The sequence below is a fragment of the Bos indicus genome, chromosome 5 (assembly GCF_029378745.1).
Source record: "Bos indicus isolate NIAB-ARS_2022 breed Sahiwal x Tharparkar chromosome 5, NIAB-ARS_B.indTharparkar_mat_pri_1.0, whole genome shotgun sequence".
Classification (NCBI taxonomy): domain Eukaryota; kingdom Metazoa; phylum Chordata; class Mammalia; order Artiodactyla; family Bovidae; genus Bos; species Bos indicus.
The window spans coordinates 43,118,211-43,139,625 of record NC_091764.1 but is presented as its reverse complement, the minus strand read 5'-3'; the positions used below and the strand labels follow the sequence as shown (position 1 = coordinate 43,139,625).

Sequence of the window (21,415 nt, the reverse complement as noted above, 5' to 3'; positions counted from 1 at the left end):
TCTAACACTGTCATTTCACAAGGCACTGAGTATGATAACACTTGTGAAGATTTGGAATCCTCTTCCCATTCATTCTTATAAAGGTTTTTCCTGTTTCCACAAACTTCAAGAAGCCCTGGAAATTTTTCCAGTTTGGGTGTAGCCTTAATTTACTACAACTATATTAGGTATATTTAATGCTTTTTCCACTTACTATGGCAATTATACCCATTATAGTACTTATGGGGCTCTACAGTTTGTAGCAAAAAATGTATATTTTGAAAAGATACATACTCTTTCTGCAAATGAAGCTATGAGACCAACAACCTGGATCTCTAAATCTTAAATTTATTACAGAGAAATTTGCAGTGAGAAAAAGGCAAACATTCCCGACTCATCTCTCAGGTAGCCATGATGATACCATACAGGTGTGTTTCAAATTTTCTCCAGGAAGACCCTTGGAACTGGACCTTGGAGAGAGCAATGCTCACTTTTTGACTCACTGAAATTTGTGATAGTCAAAATGGGTCAACTTGACAGAGCATGAGTGCCTTTTATATCAAATGCAACTGAAGGTGACTACTTGATATTTTGACCTCAATGATTTACTAAAAAAAAGTGTCTGAGAAATGTTATACTAGGCACCGCTGAATTTTTGTTTCAGTATTTTTTTAAATTAGTGATATATGATGTTTGTAGATATTTCTCTAGAGGTATTAACATTAGGCCCTTTGATCAGTAGCATAATACGTCACCACAATCTTCTTTTAATGGGAAATCCAAGTATGACCAGTGTGATTTTGACTTTTCCAGGAGTGCAGCCTCCTAGCAATGAGACAAAGATGAGTGTGTGTCCATTGGCCAAAACACACATCCCACTGTGGGATGCATGCTCACAGAGCACACTGTGGATGCAGTGGAACAGTCTCCCATGGCTGCAGATGGCGCTTTGCATGTTGACTGTGTTTCCAGTCAGGGGAGCAGGTGGCACACTTCTGGATAAGAGGCATTCATCACTTCTGTTCTGGTCGTTCTCTCTCAGAACCCTCAGCCTGGCAGCCTGGACTTGCCTTGCAAGTTACATGGCCCCTAAGCTGACCACGCTGGCTTGGAGCTCTGGCAGGACAAAGGGGAGACACTAACCAGGAGGCACAAACACCTACTTCAGCTTTGGTGCTACTTAATCTCATCTCTTCAACCCTTTCTTTTGATTGTTATATTATTACATTGTTACACACATGAATTGCTTTTGGATCATCTTTGGGTCCCAGCAATGCCCTCAAACCAGCTGTACTCTCTGTTCTCTCCAGCCCTGCCCTGTATCCTACCCAGTAGGTATCAAAACTGGTAAAAAACCATGGCCTAGGGGATCACCCCTGCAACCACCTCCATCCACTTTTTACCACTTGTCCTGTTATACAGGTTGAATTAGTTTAGGTAGAACAAGCCATGAACACTTTGGTGTGGAAAAATAGTATTATATAAAGCTTAATATTAAACATTATGAAAAATACATATTTACAGAAGAAACTACAAATTACAACTATGTACAATAATATCTGTTACCTTTAAATTACATAAAATCTTTAAAATTCTCCAGATTAATAAATTATACATAATATCAACAGAAATAGCTGGCACCTCCATAGGGCATGAAGCAAGTTTTGTTTTTTTTTAAATAAAATCACACAGTGAATAGTTTTGATCCAGGAGATCTTCGGGTGCATTCTCAATGCCTTGAATAGCCCGAATCTGAAAGGAAAGACACTGGAATTAGAGGCTGTAGCAGGGTATGTCATAGTTGTTTGTTCTATTTATGAAAATGACGAATGGCAAAGACTAGCAGAAATGACGGAAACTCAATATGGTTTACGATGAGACCATCCCTGTGGGGACCAGGTCACTGCATTCAGGATTGTAGATTACTAGAACTAGAAAAGACTAGTGATTCCAGTCAAACCCTCTGGTTTTCCAGATGAGCTCACAGGCCCAGAGTGGTTCAGAAATTCACTCAGGGTTACACGGCTTGTGAATGCTAGCTAGTTCCAGAGCTAGGACCTGAATCCTAACTTTCAGATGCCTGAAGCTAACCATACCATAATTAGCTTCCTTTAAGCGCACCCAAGATCACACTAAAAAAAGACCCTTAAACAAGCCAAAACAAGACAAGGAAACTCCAAGATCCCCCAGAGCTTCCTCCATCCTGGGCTTCTTAAAGAATCTCACATGCAAAACCTATTAATTTACTCTCCTGATAAATTAGGGGGTAATTATTTACAAAACAAAAGGATTATCTGATTTACAAAGAATTCCTTTAAATAGCAGCCCTCTCATGTATGTGTGTTTTACAGATTATTAACTATTTAATATATTTAAATAACTATTTAATATATATTTAATATATTGGCTAGGTGGGTGGGTACAGAGGGTACAGAGAACTAAATAAAACTGAAGAGCATTTTGAAATGGAGATAAAAGAGCTCTGAAATAATGTTTATCCAAAAGAAAAAAAAAGATCTATGGGTAGACATTGGTCCATGTGGCAAGAAATTGAAACTTACGCTAACAACCACATGAATGAACAAATCCACCACCAGTCAAGCCTTCAGATGAGTATAGCCCTGGCCATTCAGATGAGTATAACCCCAGCCAATGTCTTGACTTATGACAGACCCAGGACCAGACCACTCAGCTAAGCCCCTTCCAAATTCCTGATCTACAGAAACTATGACATAATAAATGTAGAGGTCAGCTGATAAGTTTTGAGGTAATTTGTTAGCTGGAAATAAATTACAATGTAACTTCAAATTTGCAATTAGCCAGTGTGATAAAATAGATTTTAATGATGGTCCTGAGTAGGAAAAAGCAGACCCTTCACATGTCAATTAATTATTGTCTGATCAAAGCAGTGCCTTACAAAGTTTATACATTTTCTTCTACTGAATTTTTCTTTTAAAAATTACATGTTACATGCTTGTTCTATAAAATTCAGAAATAGCATAAAATGGAAGAAAAATGATATGTTATTTTACTGCTCAGAGAAATTTTCTTTAATACTGTGATATATTTCTTTATTTTTCTCTGGCTTCCCGGGTGGCTCAGTGGTAAACAATCTGTCTACCAATGCAGGAGACACAGGAGACACGGTTTCGATCCCTGCATCGGGAAATCTCCTCAAGGAGAAAAGGGCAACTCACTCCAGTATTCCTGCCTGAAAAATCCCATGGACAGAGGAGCCTGGTGGGCTGCAGTCCACAAGGTCACAAAGAGTCGGACGCGACCAAGTGACTGAGCATGCATATTTCTCTCCAGTCTTTTTTTTTTCTCCTCTATGTGCTGTTTTTGTTTGTTTAACATTCTGCATTTCTTACTTATTTATGAGAAAATCTATACTATTATAATATCCTTAAAAATATTCTTAATGACTGCATTGTGTTCTACTCAGTGAATGCACCACGGTATGCTTAGTCCTCCACTGTTGAACATTTATGTTTTTTTCACTCAGACCTTTAACTATGAAAAGCTTCACACATAAAGCTTTTTCAGTACTTAGGGTGATAATAGAAATACTGGATGACAAGAACATAATAAGGACCTTCATACATATGGCCAAGTTCTTCTCCAATGGGATTTTACAATTTGAACTCCCAGTTGCTATTTCAAAGCATCCTCTTTAGTAGTAAGCCTTATTCCTTAGAAATATTAAGCCGAGTCCTGAACAGAGGGCACTCCAAGCCTAGGAGGAGAGACCACGTGAAACCTGTGCACCACCAGGGGGGTTCCCTCCCCACTCAGCCTCTCTTCCTTGTTGCCACTTTTTGAGGGCATTTCCCTCAAACCTTTGGGGAGAAGAAATGATCAATGCGTGTTGGGAAAGCTTGAGGTTTTTAATGGCTTCCAGATAGACTGTATTTTGCTAAATAAACTTATAAAGTAGTGCAATAAGCTCCTACCTCTGTGATACTCTGGATTCACATTTTCGTAGATTGGAAACAAAGGGTTTTCTTGTTCACTCCGTAACTTCCTTGCTCTGAGAACATCTCTTACACACTGATGTAGGTACACATACTGACACTACGAAAAAGCAGAAGACATGTCAGAGGAAGGCAAATTCTCAAGCATAAGAAAGTTAAGGAAAACTACTATATATAAAATAGATAACTAATAAGGACCTACTGTATTAAGCATAGGGAACTCTTCCCAATACTCTGTAATGTCCTATATGAGAAGAAATCTAAAAAACAGTGGATATGTCTATACGTATAATTGATTTGCTTTGCTATACACCTGAACTTAATACAATAGTTGTAAATCAACTGTACTCCAATAAAATTGTTTTTTAAAAAAATTTTCAAAACACAAGATACTTATAAAAAAGAAAGAAAGACAAGGGACTCTCTCCAAACCTCAACAGTAATGGGATTCTATAATGGTTAGCAAATTTCATGATAACCCTTCACTAACCTCAGATATGCAGATGACACCACCCTTATGGCAGAAAGTGAAGAGGAACTAAAAAGCCTCTTGATGAAAGTGAAAGAGGAGAGTGAAAAAGTTGGCTTAAAGCTCAACATTCAGAAAATGAAGATCATGGCATCTGGTCCCATCACTTCATGGCAAATAGACGGGGAAACAGTAGAAACATTGTCAGACTTTATTTTTTTGGGCTCCAAAATCACTTCAGATGGTGACTGTAGCCATGAAATTAAAAGACGCTTACTCCTTGGAAGGAAAGTTATGACCAACCTAGATAGCATATTGAAAAGCAGAGACATTACTTTGCCAACAAAGGTCCATCTAGTCAAGGCTATGGTTTTTCCTGTGGTCATGTATGGATGTGAGAGTTGGACTGTGAAGAAAGCTGAGTGCCGAAGAATTGATGCTGTTGAACTGTGGTGTTGGAGAAGACTCTTGAGAGTCCCTTGGACTGCAAGGAGATCCAACCAGTCCATTCTGAAGGAGATCAGCCCTGGTCGTTCATTGGAAAGACTGATGCTAAAGCTGAAACTCCAATACTTTGGCCACCTGATGCAAAGAGTTGACTCATTGGAAAAGACTGATGCTGGGATGGATTGGGGGCAGGAGGAGAAGGGGACGACAGAGGATGAGATGGCTGGATGGCATCACCGACTTGATGGACATGAGTTTGGGTGAACTCCGGGAGTTGGTGATGGACAGGGAGGCCTGGAGTGCTGCAATTCATGGGGTTGCAAAGAGTTGGACACGACTGAGTGACTGAACTGAACTGAATGGCTTCTAGTATGTAGAAGAGTGACTACTTTCCCTTACCACAGAGAAGAGGATGAAAAGGGGCAGAAAGGCAGTGTTTATTCATCTTTTTTAGGTACATGCATATTTAGAATATGTCCTATGAGGGCCAACAACTATGTCTGACCATAGTAGGTCCTCCACAAATAGTTATTGAATATACAAAATTAATGCCAAACACTGTGCTATGCATTTTATATGAATTATCTCATTTAATTACTTTGACAACCTCATATAGTAGATATAATGATCCATATGAATAGAAACTAAGAGAAGATAAGTAACTTCTCCAAGGTCACACAGCTAAGAAATGAGATCCTAGGATTTAACCCAGGTATGTGAGCCCAAACTTCGTACTTTTTTCATTACATCAATTTTCTTAGATGAAACCTAAAATCATTGCATTATTGAATGTGAAAATAATGTCACTGCATACCGTGTTGTTTCATTCTTTGTGGTGGGGGTGGTGTGGTGAGAAAAAAGAGGTTGTACAATAGATGTGCATATCTTGGTTCTCAGTATCTGAGTCTGAGTCATTAAAGAATCTCAAAGATGTTGGCTTACTGCAGAAAACCATAGAGGCTTTGTGGTTGTTCAGTCACTAAGTCATGTCCAACTCTTTGTGACCTTCTGAATTGTAGAATGCCATGCTTCCCTGTCCTTCACCATCTCCTGGAGTTTGCTCAAACTCGTGTCCATTGAGTCAGTGATGCTATCCAACCATCTCATCTTCTGCTGCCCCCTTCTCTTCCTGCCCTAAGTCTTTCCCAGCTTCAGGATCTTTTCTAGTGAGTCAGGTCTTAGCATCAGGTGACCAAAGTTTTGGAGCTTCAGGTTCAGCACAAGTCATTCCAATGAATATTCAGGGTTGATTTCCTTTAGGATTGACTGGTTTGATCTCCTTGCTGTGGGACTCTCAAAAGTCTTCTCCAGCACCACAATTTGAAAACATCATTTCTTCAGTGCTCAGCCTTCTTTATGGTCCAACTCTCACATCCATACATGACTACTGGAAAAACCATAGCTTTGACTATATGGACTTATGTCAGCAAAGTAATGTCTCTGTTTCTTAATACACTGTCTAGGTTTGTCATAGCTTTTCTTTCAAGGAGTAAGTGTCTTAATTTTGTGGTTGCAGTACCATTCACAGTGATTTTGGAGCCCAAGAAAATGAAATCTGTCACCGCTTCCACTGTTTCCCTATCTATTTGCCATGAAGTGAGGGGACCGGATGCCATGATCTTTTGTTTTTTGAATGTTGAATTTTAAGCCAGCTTTTCACTTCCCTCTTTCAACTTCATTAAGAAGGCTTACACAGTGAGAGTAGCCCCACCTGTTACCTATCTGGGAACTACTTTTTTTTTTTTTGCTGTCTCTTTGGAGAAGTTGTGTTCTCCTTTGTGCAGTTTTTTAAAAAAAAATTTAGATGTTGGAAATGCTTAAATTCTTTACAAATACAGTGACATTTTGAAATATTTTTATTCACAGTCTGCTGATAATGGTTCTGTTTAAAGAGATAAGAATTCTTATAGTTCAAATTTCTAATCTGCTTTGACATGTTTCCTTGGGTCAGAATTTGAGCAAGAAGTTAGCCAAATGTAATGCCTAAAGTGAGTTATAAAGAACAAGACAAAATTAGATTTCAGCCAAATTTTAAGCCAGGAAATTTGGTCATATATCAGATTATTTTCATAAAAAGAGTCATGGAGCAATTCAGCACATTGTCATTTCAACCTGTATGAAAGCAAGTAAAACGTACTGGGTTGGCCTAAATGTTTGTTTGGGTTTTCCATTAAATGTTATGAAAAAACCCAAACAAACTTTTTTGCCAACCCAATGATTATGTTTGTGTGAGAAAGTGACAGACTTTGTGTTGCTCTGAAGCCTAATCGGACTCTTCTAGGTTGGAAAAGCAAATGGTCTCCTCTGGATGTCTGTCTGTGCCATTGACCAGGGCACAATGATATGGGTTGGTTGTTAGTGCCCTGAATCACCATTTGGGTACAGGAGCATGGTGCAGCTTGTCTGCGGTTTAGAAACTACCTTTGAAACAGAAACAAATATGGAAGAGTCAGTGTTTCGGTGACCAAAAGGACACCATAGAGACCTTCACTGACCATAGAAGCTCAGCCATAAGCAGCTAAACACGTGCACTGGCTCCTTTCCTTACTACCAACCAAGCTGTGTGATCAGGGAATGAATGTGCAATGTTAGCGCTCGGCCTTGGGCTCTCCTCCTGACACAGTACTCCTCAGACGAGGACTCTGGGCTTTCGGTCTGCCACCAGTTGGGATAGGGATCTATCACCACCACTAGACAGGGATCTCAGTTTCTGCATCTGTAAAATAAGGAGGCAAGGGTCTCTTCTACAGCTAACTTCTTTTGACCATTAAAGATTTGTATTAGATTTTGTATTGCTGTCAATTAGATGGATATCGAAAAACATTCCTGGATTCTATGTTTAAGGTGATCCATGTGGTCAGTTTTAGAGTATTTTCAAGGTTTGAGACACAAAGGGAGACTATAAATCTGTCTTCATCAATGATCTTTAAAAGTGGACAGGTATTTATTTTTATGTGTTGGCACTAGGCATTATCCCTGGGTGCATGGTCATCTACTCAAGGGAACTCATCATGTAGGTCTGGTATAATCATTAGATTAGAACGTTTCAGAGAAACAAACCAATCAGAAGTGACGTCTGTGTTAATATTAATAACTATTCTCTGCAATTCTGCTCACAAACTCAGCTTACTTGTTATGAGTATCTTATGATCTTGAAAACTTGAGAAGGGTACTCTCCTGAAAATGATTGTTTGTACAGGCAGTCATTTTCTTCATCTTGAAAACTACCAGATTAGAGACTGACACTTCCCTCATTCCTCCCATCCAAAGCATAAATCACATTTTCAATTCTAATGGGATATTAAATGAGTTTGGGACCTTGGAGTTTGGCTGTGAATGAGTTCTCGTATGCTATGCCTTATTAATAAGTTTTTCAACAATGATCTACTCTGGGCTTTGAAACCAGTTAATATTCATTAATTTGCTTTGTCTTAAATATAAATTCTTCTTTTCCCAACAGAATACCCCTTTGAAAATGATTACTCCTAAAACCTTTCAGATTTTTAATGTGCTCCCCACTTTATTCTTAATGAAAAGTAGATGAAGTCTAATGTATGAATTTCACATCATAAAAGCTCATTTCCCCCCCTCTGTCCAGCAAGCTGGTGAAGCCTTAGTTCCATTCAATTTCACCAATATCTGTAGTATGAGATAATATTTATAGGATTGTACTTAGAGCCTTTCATGGTCTCTAAGTGTACAGTTTAGCAGAAGGGCAGGTATGTGAACAAGTAAGGTGATGAACATAAGACAGAATTGTTTATAAAGCTTCATACATGAGAAGAAGCCATCAGGTTCACTTTTGGAGGAGGAAAATATAGATCTAGAAAGAAAAGGTGACATTTGTTAAGAATTTGAGCAAAGAAATAGGACATTCCAAATGATATAAATAACACAAAAGTGTACATATATTCTGGAAACTGTGAGCGGTCTAGTGTAGTTAAAAGGTAGGGTGCATAAGTCATGGGAAACTCCCAGGAGAATCCCCCAAATGTGCACTGAGTCCCACAACATTCCACTGTTTCCTCCTCAGGGGAAGCAGATGACATTGACAGATGGTGACTATCAGCTCTTTTTCCTTAACAAGAGCATTTTAATGTCTCTCTCAGAATCAGGCAGGAAACATGCCCCAAGTTAGGCTAAAAGGAGGAGGGTCACACTCACAAATCCCTTGTCTAATGTCTCCTGTTTAGAGGCCTTTGCTCTTTAATATATTGATCAAAACTTGTGAAGCCCACACCCCTTTGTCTCCCAAATAAAGCAGAATAAAGTTGATGCTGACTCTCTCTGTGGACCCAGAAAAGAAATACAAGGGATGTCAGAATGTCCTTTTTCTTTGGCTGGAATCATCACCCTCGGGCTCAGCAGCTCAGCTGTGGCTTGCATCCCTCTGCCCTCACTCTCAGGTCCAAGTAAGCGATATTGGGACTGAGTGTCTGAGACTGTAGCAGGAGCCCACCTTCAGCAGAGCCTTAAAGCAAGACAGATAATGTCTGGATATTGCTTGGGATTTTGTTTGATAGAGAAAAAAGGAAAGAGAAAATTTCTATCTTATTGAAATCTTTATTCAACATGATCAAAAGAATCACTGATTCTGGACCAGAGAGGGAAACCTTCCTTAATTTTGGCAGACCCTAAGAGAGTGGGGGTGGGTGGCATTATGACATGAAACCGGGGAAGTAAGTTGGAGCCAGGTTCTGAAGAACTTGAAAATCATTTTAAAGCAATGAAGAGTTTTCCATAATTTTTATGCAGGGAGCTGACACAGTGACAGAGCACTTTGTTGGTGGCAGTGGTGATAAAGAGCTGTTTGAGCAGAAGCTGGGGGCAGGAGAGCCATGAGCAGGCTACTGTGAAGGCTCACTGAGAGGTGATAAAGGGCCAGGCAAGGGCAGAGAGTCTAGAACAAGGAGAAAGATGCTGGGTAGAATGGACAGGGCTTAATGATTGCTTGAATGTGTCTCTGGGAACAGTCAGATCCCCAGTCTGGGCAAACAAGTGAAGGTCAAGATGAATGGCAATCACCTGAAACTAAAAGAAGAAACAGCAGAAGTGCTTCTGTTGTTTGTTTTTTTAAAAAAATGAATAATGAATTTGGTTTTGTGTTGGAGATGCGATGACTATAAGACTTTCTGGTGGAACTGTCCATGAAGCAGGTACTTGAATGCTGGGGAAGGAGAATGAGATCTGGGAGATGTGAGCAGGTATGTGGTTCCTGAAGCCATGGGAATGGAAGAAATATGAAGAATGAAGATGGGGAGAAATAAGAGTAGGGCCTTGAGTAGAGACTCTTGGGAACTTGAACACTGAAAAGTCAGGCTAAAGAATAAGAATCACAGAATCCCCAGAGAGGTTAGGAGGAGGAAGGGGAAATAATAGGTAAAAGAGGAGTTATGTCCAAGGAGGAAGAGGGAAAGCTTTGGTACATTATGTTGCCCCTGCCCTGGATGTCAGCCAGTGATATTTATAGTGGGGTGGGGTTGCCTGTTCTTTGCCAAAATGCATCTCCATAGTTCTGGGCAGGTGTACAGAAGTGATACATGGCCCAAGAAGCCTCTAAAAATAGCTATGGAGCCTGAGCCCTCTATCCCCAACACCTCTTAAGATGATTTATAATGTGATGATCTCCTCCTCCCCAAATCACAATTAAGTATGGCTTAACTGGACATGGAACAACAGACTGGTTTCAAATAGGAAAAGGAGTACGTCAGGGCTGTATATTGTCACCCTGCTTATTTAACTTATATGCAGAGTACATCATGAGAAATGCTGGGCTGGAAGAAGCATAAGCTGGAATCAAGAGAAATATCAACAACCTCAGATATTCAGATGACATCACCCTTATGGCAGAAAGTGAAGAGGAACTAAAAAGCCTCTTGATGAAAGTGAAAGAGGAGAGTGAAAAAGTTGGCTTAAAGCTCAACATTCAGAAAACGAAGATCATGGCATCTGGTCCCATCACTTCATGGCAAATAGATGGGGAAACAGTGGAAACAGTGTCAGACTTTATTTTTTTGGGCTCCAAAATCACTGCAGATGGTGACTGTAGCCATGAAATTAAAAGACGCTTACTCCTTGGAAGGAAAGTTATGACCAACCTAGATAGCATATTGAAAAGCAGAGACATTACTTTGCCAACAAAGGTCCGTCTAGTTAAGGCTATGGTTTTTCCTGTGGTCATGTATGGATGTGAGAGTTGGACTGTGAAGAAAGTTGAGCACTGAAGAATTGATACTTTTGAACTGTGGTGTTGGAGAAGACTCTTGAGAGTCCCTTGGACTGCAAGGAGATCCAAACAGTCCATTCTGAAGATCAGCCCTGGGTGTTCATTGGAAGGACTGTTGCTAAAGCTGAAACTCCAATACTTTGGCCACCTGATGCGAAGAGTTGACTCATTGGAAAAGACTCTGATGTTGGAAGGGATTGGGGGCAGGAGGAGAAGGGGACGACAGAGGATGAGATGGCTGGATGGCATCACCGACTCGATGGACATGAGTTTGGGTGAACTCCAGGAGTTGGTGATGGACAGGGAGGCCTGGAGTGCTGCAGTTCATGGGGTCGCAAAGAGTTGGACATGATTGAGTGACTGAACTGAACTGAACTGAGTTTTTGAAAATGAAAACAAATTTGTAAATTGATGCCTTGACTTTTTAGCAACATGACTGTAGGATATTTGTTCATTTAATAGATTTTAAAAGAATATTGAGGCTAGAGCAAAGGAAACAAATTCCTACCCTCTAAGAACATGTAGTCTTGTACAGAAAGTTGAAGGAAAAGAATTATTATATAATGTGATGTAATTCTACAACACTTAATGAAAGAACAGAACTAGACAGTGGTCATCAGTGGTTGCCCAAACCATTAAGTGAAAGGCTGATTGGAAATGTTATAGTGGATGGTCATTGTCAGTTTCATCAGTATAAGGAAGAGACACAAACAGGAAGTGCCTCCTGATGTGATGCAACAGGAAGTACTCAGTACCACCCATGAAGCATATGATGGTAAAAAGGATCTGAGACTTAATTAAGCCTCTAGATCCAATGAACTGCTGACAAAAATAATGGAAAATAGAGGATTATATCACCTTACATTATGAAAAATAGAATACATTATGAAAAAGCAGTCAGCCACATTTAGAATGCAGGAAAATCTATGGAACAAATGAACTGATTTCTTTAACAAATAAATGGCATAGGAAACAAATCAGAGGGAAGGTTATTATAGATTAAAAGAAATTTAGAAGAGACTTCAACTAAATGCAATGTATGGACTTCGTATTCTAATAGAAACCAAGTGTAAAAAGCAATTTTTGAGACAATTAGGGATATTTAAACACTGACTAGATATTGGATGATATTAAGGGATTATGATTAAAACTGTCAGGCATGATAATTGTATTGTGGTCATGATTTTTGAACAAGTCCTTAACTTAAAATATATATATAACTGTAAAACATATATGGAATAAAATATATATTATTAATAATATATAGAATATGTATTATTAAATATGTATGTTTTAAGATACACAGTATTTAAGGAAGAAATGATGTGATAAGTAGGATTTCCTTTAAAACAGTCCAATAAGTCATGGGGTAGGGGAACAGTGTGTGTGGGCTAAGAATTGAAAAAGATCAAAGAATACTGATGACTGCAGAAACTGGGGTTTGGGTATGGAAACTCATTATACTATTTTCCTTACTTTCATGTATTTAAAAAAAATACATAATAAAATATTTAAAATATAGTGCAATAATTATTATAATGAAAGGACAGTGGGGGTAGAAGATCCTGGGTGTGGGCACTGCCCATAGGAGGCAATGATGACAGTGTTCTCCCAAATGTGTTACATAACATGAGGGTCTGCAGGATATGAATATGTTCTGCACAAGAAGAGGATGTGGGGGTCAAGGTGGTTTTAGGAACAGTGGGCTCAACAAAGCTCAAGGGGAACCTTTGCTATGGGACATCTCCATTCTGTGGAGCGTGGCCACTGGCAGTTTTCATGTGTCCCATCACTCTGCCAGGGCAGAGTAGCACACAGAACTTTTCACCTTTTTGAGCACAGGCATTTTTTTTTTAATAAAAGATTTTGCACAGTTACTTGGGAAACAGAAGGGCAGGAGAACTTGGACCTGGTAAGGCCATGATGCAGGGACGGAGGTTTGGTCTGTGCAGGGACACAGTGTTGACTCTGAGGCTGTGGGCCAGGGCACTTGGGAATTAGGACTTGGGACTTGGGATTCTCTAGAACAGATGTTAAGTCCCCGCTCAGCTACTTTGTAGCTGTGCAAAGTCCTTTAGCCTCTGAATTTATTCTCTATTCTGGAAATGGAAAATAATTCTCTCTTATCTATGTGTGTGTGTGTGTGAAAATCTAATGAGATGGCATGTTTAGAAATACCTTGTAAATGTCAAAGGATTATATTAATGGAAGCATTTATCCTCCACAATTAACGTCAAAGGACTATATAAATGCAAGCATTTATCCTCCACAATTAATGTATACTCTTTAGTGTCTCCAGAGATGGGGTGCAGCTGGGGTGGGCTGGAGGAGAGAAGAGATTAGAATTTGCTTCCTTTTCACTAATTGAAGTTCTTGTGCTCAACCACCAGCCTATCTTAAAATGATCTTCAAGATGAACTAGCTGGTTTTCCCCCATGTTCATATATTGATTTTTTTTTTTTTAATTCATCTTTCTTCCTACCCACCTAAAGAAGATGGACAACTAGTTCAGTAAAGATAAGAATACACATCATCCTCAAGGTCACTGAAATTTCTTTTAAAATAAAAAGTCTTAGAAAACATCAATATTCAATTCTCTTTCTCCTCTTAATGAGTCATAGTTCTTTCCCTTTATCAGATTAAAGCCCTGAACATTTGGGGGCGGAGGGAGACAGACAGGGTGATCTGTGTCCTTCAGCTGAACTCTTACCTCGGTCTGGACCATGTGAACCCTGTGAAGTCTTAGGTCATGCACAGCTCCATAAATGTCCACAGAATCTTTGGAGTCTAATTGCTGGAGGATTCGATCCAATGCAATAAAGGTTCCAGTCCTACCCACACCAGCACTAGAAAAGAGAGTGAAGAAAGACCACCTTTTTCACTAAACTGGACTTTCTGGACTGCATCCCGTGACTCTGGCACAGTCTTTCCTTTCCCTTCCCTTCCAAGTTAGAGAAGAATATAGGACACTTCTTTCTCTCAATGTGTTCTCTCAAAGAAATGAAACCCAGGGTTCTGAACTTCCATCCTTTTCTCCTTCCTTCCTCCACCTCTCCACCCATCAAGGGTAAGGATTTTCTGCGTAGCATTTTCAAGCATGCTTTCATACTCTTCCCACATTCATGTAAATCTATACACAATATACTCATTTAACGTGTTTCCAAATTTTACTAAAATGGTACTAAACAAGTTTTATGTATTCTTATGTAAACTTTTCTACTCACTATTGTTTTTGAGATTTGTCTACATTTGTTACATGTAGACATAATTTCTTTTACAGAGGTCATAAACCACCGTTCCCTACTGATAGACAATGAGATTGTTTTTAGTTTTTCTCTGTTACAAATTGTGTTGCAGTGAGCATCATCGTGCACACGTGTGGGATTTCTCGAGGGTTGATATCTAGAAGCAGAACTGCTGGGTTATATTGTATGAACACCTTCAGCATCACCAGGAATTGTCAAATTGCTCCCTAAAGTGATGGCATAACCTGGGGGTTTTTGATGCAGGTATTTATAAGATAAAGAAAAACAGGTTTTCGGTGTTATTGGGTGAACACGCCTGCCATTTTCAGAAGGCAGGAAACTCTTGAAAGCCTCACATTCCTATAAAAAGCATCATGGTTCCGATGACATATAAAAGCAGGGCTCCTAGGGTGCTGGGCAGGTTGAGAGGAAACAAGTGCACAGGACATTTCTCTTCCTGTAGCAATTCCCTGCTCTTTGTTTATTCCTGCCGTTCAGTGAGGGCTATCCAAGTGTTTCTGCAAACATTAATTAGCTAAACACTAGGCTCCCCAGGGAGAAAGAGAGCGAGAGACTGCTTGTTAGGTTGATTTTATGGTTGTACAGGCTGAAGCCAAGAGAAGTCAAGAGAGAACAGAAATTTAAGAGTGAAAGTGGGTTGCCACAGATGGCAGTGCTACTCCACGGGAAGTTGAGAGCTGTGATGTTAAAGGCTGGTTATGGTTTATACAGGTGGAGGAGAGAGAGGGGGCCATTCCAAGGAGAAAGAATGGTAGGAGGCAGGGATGAGCATGAGCAGTCTCCTCCCCAGCTAGAGGGGGACGTGAATTTCTGGGAACTTGGATTGAGGGGTGAGATGGGGCCCAATGATGAGGGACCTGGAGGTCACATAAGGGCTTTGCATTGGATACAGTAGGGAAAAAAGCAAGAGGGAGAGAAGGATGGAGAGCCAGCGAGAAAAATGGAAGGTGAAGAGACTGCAAAGGAGTGAGGTTGGGGAGCAGTGGGTGGAAGAGGGCGTAAGAACACCCCCTGGGCCCAAGCAGCCTGGTTGGGCACACAGACCCTCCACCTACCCCATTCCCCACGCCTAGACACCCGGCTGCCATACTGCTGGCTCTGGGCGGGAGTACCTGCAGTGCACCACCGTAGGCCCGGCTCCGGGGGTCCTGTTGATGTAGTCCCTGACAGTTCTCACAAACTGGATCAGGGACTGGGTGCTCTCCGGGACACCGTGGTCTGGCCATACCGTGTAGTGGAAGTGGCGGATGAGTCTGTGTGCATCCAACTGTTCCTCCTGGAAGAGCAGAGGGGTAAGAAGGGGAACGGCTCAGGGCAAACCTTCAAACCTGAAAACCATGCCCAGGCAGGGATTCCTAGCAGCCAAACTACAGGAGAGGACACCAGCAGAAATCGGATTCACAGGTGTTCTTCATCTTCCTACGCGGCGCTAGTGGTAAAGAACCCACCTGCCAACTCAGGAGACAGAAGAGACGTGGGTTCGATCCCTGGGTCAGGAAAAGCTCCTGGAAGAGGGCATGGCAACCCACTCCAGTGTTCTTGCCTGGAGAATACCCATGGACAGAGGAGCCTGGCGGGCTACAGTCTATGGGGTTACAGAGTCGGACATGACTGAAGCGACTTTAGCACACACTTCATCTTCCCAACTTTGTTAGTCAATGAAGTCAAACGAAGAAACATACGCTGCATATCCGAAATTCCCGGATGGTCCACTCGGGCAGCACGGATTCCGACAGCATCTGCAGAATGAGGTCCCCATAGTAGAGGGAATCTTGGTCCGCTGGCCAATAATGGTCACACTTTACCTAGAGGAAGACAGGCAGAAAAAAAAAGTGAGTCTGGAAACACGCTTCTACCATGAACCTGAACTTTCCCTCCTGGAAATGTCTTCCTGAGTTGGAATCCAGGGTCAGCTGCTAAAGCAATTTGACCATTTGCTTTGCCTTCATCTGCTCATGGGCTCCCAGTGAGGGAGAGACATCATCAAGGGGCAAATCCCCCACCTTTAGATTCGTTTCCCTTTCAGGTTCATGTTCTGGGGCTTCAGTTTTTGTTGATTTTCTCAACCTTTCAATTTCATGGACACATAAACCACGTCTTACAATTTCTTGTGCTCTTTTACTGTTTGTTTTTGCTTTGTTTTGTTTTCTGAAGAAAGATCTAGCTGGGAAGATGAAGGCACTGTCTCCCTGACCTTTTTGTGTCCATGTTTTTATGTTGTTTCAACCTGGATTCAATGCCATGGTCCAGGTGATCTTTGAAAAGTCAGAACATTTAGCTAAAATCACATTCACAGGTGAAGACAGGAGAAAGAGTATTGTGAACATGTATAATTGTTGAGCACAGACACTGGGCACTTCACGTAATCTTTCTTTTTAACCATCAACATAACCATATAAACCATTTACTCAGATAACTATTTTATTTTGTGTCTGCAGACACAGCCTAAAATTCACTACTCCTTCAGTTCAGTTCAGTTCAGTCGCTCAGTCGTGTCCGACTCTCTGCGACCCCATGAATCGCAGCACGCCAGGCCTCCCTGTCTGTCACCAACTCCCGGAGATCACTCAAACTCACGTCCATTGAGTCAGTGATGCCATCCAGCCATCTCATCCTCTGTCGTCCCCTTCTGCCCCCAATCCCTCCCAGCATCAGAGTCTTTTCCAATGAGTCAACTCTTCGCATGAGGTGGCCAAAGTACTGGAGTTTCAGCTTCAGCATCATTTCCTCCAAAGAAATCCCAGGGCTGATCTCCTTCAGAATGGACTGGTTGGATCTCCTTGCAGTCCAACGGACTCTCAAGAGTCTTCTCCAACACCACAGTTCAAAAGCATCAATTCTTTGGCACTCAGCCTTCTTCACAGTCCAACTCTCACATCTATACATGACCACTGGAAAAACCATAGCCTTGACTAGATGGACCTTTGTTGGCAAAGTAATGTCTCTGCTTTTGAATATGCTATCTAGATTGGTCATAACTGTTCTTCCAAGGAGTAAGCGTCTTTTAATTTCATGGCTGTAGTCACCATCTGCAGTGATTTTGGAGCCCCAAAAATAAAGTCTGATACTGTTTCCACTATTTCCCCATCTATTTCCCATGAAGTGATGGGACCAGATGCCACGATCTTCGTTTTCTGAATGTTGAGTTTTAAGCCAATTTTTTCACTCTCCTCTTTCACCTTCATCAAGAGGCTTTTTAGTTTCTCTTCACTTTCTGCCATAAAGGTGGTGTCATCTGCATATCTGAGGTTATTGATGTTTCTCCCAGCAATCTTGATTCCAGCTTGTGCTTCTTCCAGCCCAGCATTTCTCATGATGTACTTTGCATATAAGTTAAATAAGCAGGGTGACAATATACAGCCTTGACGTACTCCTAGGGGTAGAGCCAGTGACTCTGCCAACATACCTCTTCTCCCCATACAACAGAGGATGGTGCTGACAAGAGGCTAGGTAATCCTTCTGTGTCCTGGACACTTCTGATAATCCCACTTGTTCAGTGGAAACATCTTTGAAACTTCAGACTCAGCATCTGAACACAGCATCACCTGGGTTTACTATAGAGCTTTTTATAACTGGGTGGCTTTAATTCACTAACAGTGTTCTTGTATGATCCCTACTTTGTTTTCATGGGGTTTCTTTCAAGATTTTTTTTTTTTTGATGAGGACCATTTTTAAAGTCTTTATTGAATTTGTCACAATATAGCTTCTGTTATATGTTTTGGGTTTTTGGCTGTTTGGTATGTGGGAATTTAGCTTCCTGACCGGAGATTTTCCTACATTGGAAGGTGTGGTCTTAACCACTGGACAGCCAGGAAAGTCCCTATGGGGTTTCATTTCTATGGGGCGGGGAGTCAAACTCCATCCAAGGGGTGGGAAGCAAGGTTAGTATGACAGGAAGACCGTGTACTCACTCGGCCCTTCTCCACACACTGGGTCACCATGACGATGTTGTGAACATTCTGTTCCCACGCCATTTTCCAGAAGTCATCCTTGGTGCCGGGAAGAGGTCCCTGAGTTGCGATGTATTCTCTCCTGAAGTTGTTACCCTGCAATGAATTTACAATGTGGGGACTCAGAAACAATGGGCCTCTTCAGAACTCTAAACAAAGGGGTTAGCTCTGTAGATTAGGTGAGATGTAAGTCTTTGCCAGGTCCCTGATTTGAAAAAGAGATACTAACGCATGGCAAGGCTTGGGAGCAGGAAGGACAAAGGCCGGAACACTGACCTATTGTGAAGAGCCAAGGTCTTTTTTATTAGGTTGGGTTTATTCTTAAAGGCAGTGGAGGACCTGGGCCATCATTTAGAAAACACTTCACCCTCAGTTATGTGTGTGTATACACAATGTGGATTGTCTGAGGAACTGACGTTGCTGAGCTCTTGCCCTTCAACAAACAGTTTTACTTATTTTGGATGCTTGGCTTTGGGATGTTGGTAAGAGATACTATGCAAGGGAAACTGAAGAGAAGAGAAGAGAACCCACTGTTTATTGAGCATCTACTCTATCACAAGCTCTGGTGGTGGTTTAGTCGCTAAGTCATGTCTGACTCTTTGTGATCCCATGGACTATAGCCTGCCAGGCCCCTCTATCCATGGGATTCCCCAGGCGAGAATACTAGAATGGATTGCCATTTCCTTCTCCAGAGGATCTTCCCAACACAGGAATCGAACCCAGGTCTCCTGCCTCGCAGGCAGATTCTTTACCAACTGAGCTACAAGGGAAACCCATAACAAGCTGTGGGTCAGGATTTTCACACATCTTACTGAATCGTAACCATAGCTCTATGAGCTAGGATATTTTCGCCCACATATCCTGCATTCTAGCAACACTACAGTATTACTTGCAGATCCCAGCTGAAGCTCTTTCTCCTCTTGTCATTCTTCCGGGCCTCTGCTCTGTCACCTCTGCTACCCCCACCCCCACCCCGCCGACCCAAACACAGCCTCTCTTCTGGCGAATCCTTCTTTATCCTCCAAGTCTCAGCATGTTGCCTGCTCTGCTGAACTTTCCTTTATCTTCATCTCTGCTGGAGAATGTTTTCCCAGAAGCTCCTGTGGCAACCTCTAGCCTCTTGCTACTCAGAGAGGGATCCTCAGACCAGCAGCAGGGGGTCATGAGGCAGCTTGTTAGAGATTCAGAATGTCAGGTTCCACCCAGTCCTGCTGAATTAGAAGCTGCATTTTTTTTTCTTCTGGCATGTGGGAACTTAGTTCCCCAACCAGAGATCAAACCCACTCCTCCTGCAGTGGAATGCAGAATCTTAACCACTGGGCTGCCAGAGAAGCCCCAATCAGAAGCTGGATTTTAACAAGACCTGCAGATGATGCAGGTGTGCGTTAATGTTGGTGAAGAACCGCTCTATCCTGTCAAGGGCATCACCTTGTCATTTTCTGATGTCCCAACTCTGCTGAGAGTTCCCAGGGGGTCAGGACTCCATCGGACCCTCTCTCTGTACAAAGCACAATGTCCAACTTACAGTTAGCACTTCATTATATAGTGTTTAGGGCTTCCCCGGTGGCTCAGCAGTGAAGAATCCACCTGCAATGCAGGAGTCACAGGAAGCCATGGCAAGCCACTCCAGTATTCTTGCCTGGAGAATCCATGGACAGAGGAGCCTGATGAGCTACAGCCCATAGGGTCGCATAGAGTCTGACACGAGTGAAGAGACTTAGCATCCACACATATAGTGTTTATGGAGTGAATGGAGGATTATTTAAGGTAAATATTATCCTTATATTTTTTGGAAAAGGAAATGAAGGTCCAAAGGATTGACAGAACTTGCCCAAGATCCCAGAGTCAGCAAAGGGCACAGATGGGATTCAAACGGGTCTACCTGACCTGAAGCTTTTCCACTGGAGGTGCTGTAGGAAGCTGGTGAATTGCTAGCCAGAATCTGAGCCCAGAGGTGTGACACAACCTTTGAGTTGTGTCTGTGGTTTTCAGAAATCCAAATAACTTTGAATTGGCTTCCCTAGCTAGGCCGCCTCAGCTGTGGAGATTCAGCTTCCTTAGGGAGCTCTAATCTTGACTAAGGGCTGCAGAGAGGAAATGACCTTTGAAAATGCCTCCTGGGCCCATTATCCTACGTGACTATAGCCATTGTGAAAGCTGGGCCTTAGCAGCGATTGACTAGGACAGCCTGCATTTTATGGCAATCAGACATGGCCTTTTTTTTTGTTTCTTCTAAAATGTCCATGTTTCCAGACCTGAGAGCAGTGGGAGTGTGTTGGAGAAGAGGTGTTTCCAGCATAACCGCTGTCAAAGCCTCATCCCAGTTGCTATGGTCCCGGGTTCACTTACAGGGATGTAGCTGGCATTGATGTAGTCAGAGCACGGGTCATCGTCCACGTTGGACAGCTTCACTCGAGAGGAATCATCTGGAAGGAAGTTTATTGAGAAAGATGTATCAGTGAGCCATGGGGTGATTTTTCTACTGTTTATAGAACGCTTTGCATTTGACGTGTGCTAGCTCTGACCCCCACCACAACCCCACATGGGAGACAGTCTCAGCTCCATTTTGCAGGTGAAGCTCACACAGAGTTGCACAAGTAGCCCAGAAACATCCAAGCAAACGAGCCAAATGCTCTTCTAAGTCCATCTGTGCTTCCCTCTGTAACACTAACAACATTTGTCTGATGGAGTGGCCAGCTCCTTTTCATTGTTGTAACGAATGCAGTTCAGAAAAGCTACCTTCAATTGCTTCACCCAATTGGGTAAGGATAATAAGAATAATATATGTAATATATATCTTTATATATGAAATAATTGCTAACTAGAGACTTTAAGTAAACCCAGGTTGACCCTTACTGTTAACCCTGTTACAGCTCTTAACCCTCCAAGAAGAAGCATCAGGACCACGTGATGAAATGTCAACAGCATGAGAGGTCTCTCTCTCCCAGCCAGAATTTCAGCTGGTTACCCTCTGGAAAGAAGTACAGTAACGTCCAAGTCATTTGTTTTTAAAGACATTTAGAACTTCAGGTCTTCCATATCTAGCTATACCAAGTTGCTTTAGCCCCATTTTTAATCACAGAAAAGGAAAGAAATGGCGAGAG

General features: G+C 41.7%; 1 protein-coding gene across 2 annotated transcripts in view; it reads right to left on the bottom strand.

The window, feature by feature from the left end:
• Nucleotides 1-307: 307 nt before the first annotated feature.
• PTPRB (protein tyrosine phosphatase receptor type B) overlaps nucleotides 308-21,415 on the bottom strand; it is a 126,591-nt gene continuing 105,483 nt past the window's right edge. For both annotated transcript variants that reach the window (XM_070789279.1, XM_070789280.1), the window contains 7 exons: nucleotides 20,661-20,737; nucleotides 18,273-18,407; nucleotides 16,044-16,166; nucleotides 15,474-15,637; nucleotides 13,806-13,941; nucleotides 3,933-4,053; nucleotides 308-1,731 (listed from right to left, as the gene is read on the bottom strand). In XM_070789279.1, coding sequence (XP_070645380.1) covers nucleotides 1,709-1,731; nucleotides 3,933-4,053; nucleotides 13,806-13,941; nucleotides 15,474-15,637; nucleotides 16,044-16,166; nucleotides 18,273-18,407; nucleotides 20,661-20,737 — 779 coding nt within the window. In that variant the 3' untranslated portion in view covers nucleotides 308-1,708. The remainder of the gene's footprint in view (nucleotides 1,732-3,932; nucleotides 4,054-13,805; nucleotides 13,942-15,473; nucleotides 15,638-16,043; nucleotides 16,167-18,272; nucleotides 18,408-20,660; nucleotides 20,738-21,415) is intronic.